The sequence below is a fragment of the Chlorocebus sabaeus genome, unplaced genomic scaffold, assembly GCF_047675955.1.
Source record: "Chlorocebus sabaeus isolate Y175 unplaced genomic scaffold, mChlSab1.0.hap1 unalloc_scaffold_1565, whole genome shotgun sequence".
Lineage (NCBI taxonomy): Eukaryota > Metazoa > Chordata > Mammalia > Primates > Cercopithecidae > Chlorocebus > Chlorocebus sabaeus.
In genome coordinates this window covers 7779-12600 of record NW_027327374.1, presented here as the reverse complement: position 1 = coordinate 12600, position 4822 = coordinate 7779, and the positions used below count along the sequence as shown (strand labels likewise).

The 4822-nt window shown below is 44.2% G+C and overlaps 1 protein-coding gene across 1 annotated transcript; it reads left to right on the top strand.

Annotated features, from left to right (window-relative positions):
- The first annotated feature begins 2011 nt into the window (after positions 1-2011).
- On the top strand, positions 2012-3012 carry LOC140711120 (transmembrane channel-like protein 5). The gene has a single exon (XM_073014027.1). The coding sequence runs from the start codon at positions 2212-2214 to the stop codon at positions 3010-3012; it is 801 nt and encodes a 266-aa protein (XP_072870128.1). The 5' UTR covers positions 2012-2211.
- Positions 3013-4822: the final 1810 nt, after the last annotated feature.

The following is a 4822-nucleotide window of genomic DNA, read 5'->3' as shown; positions in this document are numbered from 1 at the left end:
CTGGAGCTGGTCAGCCGGTCAGGAGTGCAATCAGCCCTTCCGGTATCACCTGGACCAAGAGCAAGGGAGGGAATGATGCCCAGAGGAAACTCAGGACATTGATATCAACAGAATGGGAAGTGGGTAGTAGACAAGTAAAAACAACAGATATCCAGCACACTTAGAAATGAACACTGGAGGCCAGGTGTGGTGGCTCACACCTGTAATCCCAGCACTTTGGGAGGCTGAGGCAGGAGGATCACTTGAGCTCAGGAGTTCAAGATCAACCTGGGCAATAACATAGGGAGACCCCATCTCTACAGAAAATGAAAAAATTAGCTGGGCATAGTGATGCATGCTTGTGGTCCTAGCTACTCGGGAGGCTAGGGTGGGAGGATCGCTTGAGTCCCAAGAGATTGAGGCTGCAGTGAGCTATGTGTACCATTGCACTCCAGCCTGGGTGACAGAGAGAGACCCTGTGAAAGAGAGAGAGAGAGAGAAGGAAGGAAGGAAGGAAGGAAGGAAGGAAGGAAGGAAGGAAGGAAGGAAGGAAGGAAGGAAAGAAAGAAAGAAAGAAAAGAAAGAAAGAAAGAAAGAAAGAAAGAAAGAAAGAAAGAAAGAAAGAAAGAAAGAAAGAAAGAAAGAAAGAAAGAAAGAAAGAAAGATCAACTACGCATGGTGGCTCATGTGTGTAATCCAAGCATTTCGGGAGGCCGAGATGGGTGGATCACCTGAGGTCAGGAGTTGGAGACCAGCCTGGTCAACATGGTGAAACCCTGTCTCTACTAAAAACACAAAAATTAGCTGGATGTGGTGGTGTACACTTGTAATCCCAGCTACTCAGGAGGCTGAGGCAGGAGAATTGCTTGAAGCCAGGAGGCAGAGGTTGCAGTGGGCCGAGATTGTGCCACTGCACTCCAGCTTAGGCTACAGAGTGAGACTCCATCTCAAAAAAAGAAAAGAAAAGAAAATTAAAACTACATCACCTCTTATTTCAAAGTGTTAAAAGAAAAACTTTAGACAAATTAAAAGTAACAGAGTTTAATCAAGCAAAGAATGATTTGCTAATGGGACAGCCTCCCCAGCCAGAATAGGTTCTTAGGGACTTAGGTGCTGCCACATGTTGGGTCAAAGAAGATTTATGGACAAGAAAAGGAAAGTGACGTAGAAAAAATGGAAGTGAGGTACAGGAACAATGAATTGGTTACAGCTCAGCGTTTGCCTTATTTGAACACAGTTTGAACAATTGGCTGCCTGTGATTGGCCGAATTCAGTGATTGGTACAAGAATAGGTTACAGTCTGTTGACACCTCCACTTAGGTCACAGTTCATTATGTACAGAGAACTCTTTAGGCCAAACTTAAAATATGTTAGGAGGTAGCTTTGGGCTAAATTTAACAAAAGTATGCTGTGGTCTGTAGATCAGAGCTTATGGAGCTCATACAATCTTATTTTCAAATTGGAAGGGGTCATAGCAATTGTCTACGTATGCCAGTCCTCTAGTTTCCATTAACTATTCTTCTTTTATGCACTCATATTAATTTATGCTTTGAACCCTAGAACCTCAAGTGTAATGAAAAAGCACAAAAAGTCCTTGTTTCTTTCAATCCTTTGATTCACTGGTCCCCTCCCCCATAACCAAGGGAATATATTGTTCAAGATGTAAGCTCAGTTGCGTGTGTTAAAGACCACAAAAACAGTGGTTTAAACAAGATAATTTTATTTCTCTCTCACATGATAGTCTGAGCTGATACAATGGCTGTGCTCTGTGAAGTCACCAGCAACTCGGCATCCTTTCCTCTGTTGTGCGTTCTTTCCAAATGCAGGTCTTGGCTTTGTGTGTGAGACCCAAGATGGTGCACCGTCATTTCCGCATTCCGGCCCACAGGAAGCAAGATGGAGAAAGGGAGGAATAACTTCTTTCCTCTAATAGCACAGCCTGGAAATTGCGTGTATCACTGCTGCTCTCATCCCATTGACCACCCTCATGTTCATACCTTGGTGCAAGAGAAGCTGGAAGCATAGTCTTTATTCTAGGCAGTTGTGTACCCAACTATGGAGGAAAGGAGAACAGATACTGGAAGATAACCAGCAATCTCTGCAGGGAAGGAAGGGAAAAAAAATATGACTTTTTCTTTTCTTCTTGTTTTTCAGGTGAAAAAAAAAAAGATCCCTGAGTAATTGCAAATGCTGGGACAGTTTACCACTCCAAGGTGAAGAGTCCGTACCAACATGTCTGCCTACTACAGGAATAACAGGTCTGAGGAAGACCCAGATTACCCAGATTACCCTGACTATTCAGGGTCTCAGAACCGTATGCAGGGGTATTTGAAAACTCAGGGTTATCCAGATGTTCCAAGTCCTCTGAACAATCCAGACTACCCTGGCCCCAGGAACAATCCATACTCTGTAGCCTCCAGAACACATCCAGACTATCCTGGGTCTCTGGCAGAACCAAATTATCCTGGATCTCTGAGTAATCCAGACTATTCTGGCACCAGAAGCAATGCATACTCTGCAGCCTCTAGAACAAGCCCAGACCATCCTACCTCTCTACCAGAGCCAGATTATAGTGAATTTCAGAGTCATCCATACCACCAAGCATCATCCAGACAGCCAGACTACCTTGGATCTCAACGAAATCCTGATTTTGCAGGCTCCAGCAGCAGTGGAAACTATGCACGCTCCAGAACACATCCAGATCATTTTGGCTCCTTAGAACCAGACTACCCTGGAGCTCAGAGCAACTCTGATCATCCTGGACCTAGAGCCAATTTGAACCATCCAGGCTCCAGAAGGAATCTAGAACATACAAGTTTTAGAATCAATCCGTACACAGACTCTCTGGGAAAGCCTGATTACCCAGGCGCTGACATTCAACCTAACTCTCCACCCTTTTTTGGGGAGCCAGACTATCCCGGCGCTGAGGACAATCAGAACTTGCCAAGCACTTGGAGAGAACCTGATTATTCAGATGCTGAGAATGGTCATGATTATGACTCTTCTGAGACCCCAAAGATGACCAGGGGGTAAGTTCAGGTATATATCCCTTCTTTGGGAGTGTAGGCTGAGTGCTGGACCATTAAGTCAATGGAATTTGGTTGGTGTGGTTTAGATTAGGGATATATATGATGCTTTCCATGACCTGAAGTTGTGGTGAAACTCACATACCTATCTGTAGACCTCACCTGGGCCATGGACTCTCAGTTTGAGGCTTCAAGCCCTTACCTGAACTTAATCTTTCACCATCTCTTCCTTGGATCACCTTCCCATTATCCCACCTCTTCCTAATTCAATCCCTGTAAGACATCTAGAACCACACTGTTTTGACCCTGCTACATTGCCAACAAGGTTAAGGCTTGACACTCACATATCCAAACACTTTAATCAAAATTACATTAATAGTAATGAATTGTTACCCAGAAAATCTTTTGGAGATCTAACTCCATGAAGTCAATTAGTTTTTTGTGTAATATGTTTGCACCACTTCTTTGGTTTTTTGGGTCATTGTTTTTTTTTTTCTTTTTTCTTTTTTCTTGAGACAGGGTCTTGCTGTGTCACCCAGGCTGGAGGGCAGTGGCATAATCATAGCTCACCACAGCCTCAACCTCCTGGACTCAATTGATCCTCCCACCTCAGCCTCCCAAGTAGCTGGGACTACAGGTGTGCACCTATTATGCCCGGCTAATTTTTTATTTTTTTGTAGAGATGGTGTTTCGCCATGTTGCCCAGGCTAGTCTTGAAGAAGGCTCCCACCTGCTGGGATTATAGGCATGAGCCACCATGCCTGGCCATGTTTGCACCACTTCTGATTTTTACACTTTTATTTCTATTTTACTGAGATTGTCAGAATTGATGACTTTTCACCAAAACTTTACTGCAGGTTTGGTTCACTGATTATCTGCACTATTTGAATCTAATTTTATCAATTATTATTTTCACCATTTTCAGTATTCCTTTAAGGCCGTTTTTTTATATTGTTTTTTTTTTTTTTTTTTTTTTTTTGAGACGGAGTCTGGCTCTGCCGCCCAGGCTGGAGTACAGTGGCCAGATCTCAGCTCACTGCAAGCTCTGCCTCCCGGGTTCATGCCATTCTCCTGCCTCAGCCTTCCGAGTAGCTGGGACTACAGGCGCCCGCCACCTCGCCCGGCTAGTTTTTTGTATTTTTTAGTAGAGACGAGGTTTCACCGGGTTAGCCAGGATGGTCTCGATCTCCTGACCTTGTGATCCGCCCGTCTCGGCCTCCCAAAGTGCTGGGATTACAGGCTTGAGCCACCGCGCCCGGCCTTTTATATTGTTATTTATTTATTTATTCATTTATTGGGACGGAGTTTCGCTCTTGTTGCCCAGGCTGGAGTGCAATGGCATGATCATGGCTCACCACAGCCTCCGCCTCCCGGGTTCAATTGATTCTCTTACCTCAGCCTCCTGAGTAGCTGGGATTACAGGCTTGCGCCACCACGCTCAGCTAATTTTGTATTTTAAGTGGAGACAGGGTTTCTCCATGTTGGTCAGGCTGTTCTCAAACTCCTGACCTCGGGTGATCAACCTGCCTCGGCCTCCCAAAGTGCTGGGATTACAGGCGTGAGCCACTGCACCTGGCCTAAGGCCATTTTTAAATAGCAAGTCCAGTTTTTCCAGCTTTAGATTCTATAGATCTAAATTTTGTCTAAAAGAGTTTGATCTTCTGTCAATTTTCTTTCCTTGACAAATTTTACCAGATGCAACTCTGGACACTGACAGCATTAGTCTGGGTGACTTAGTTCTACCAAATCTAATTTTTCCTGGGTTAAGTTTTTTCACGTTTATGTTGCCAACAAAATGTAATTTTTTCTTTTTTTTT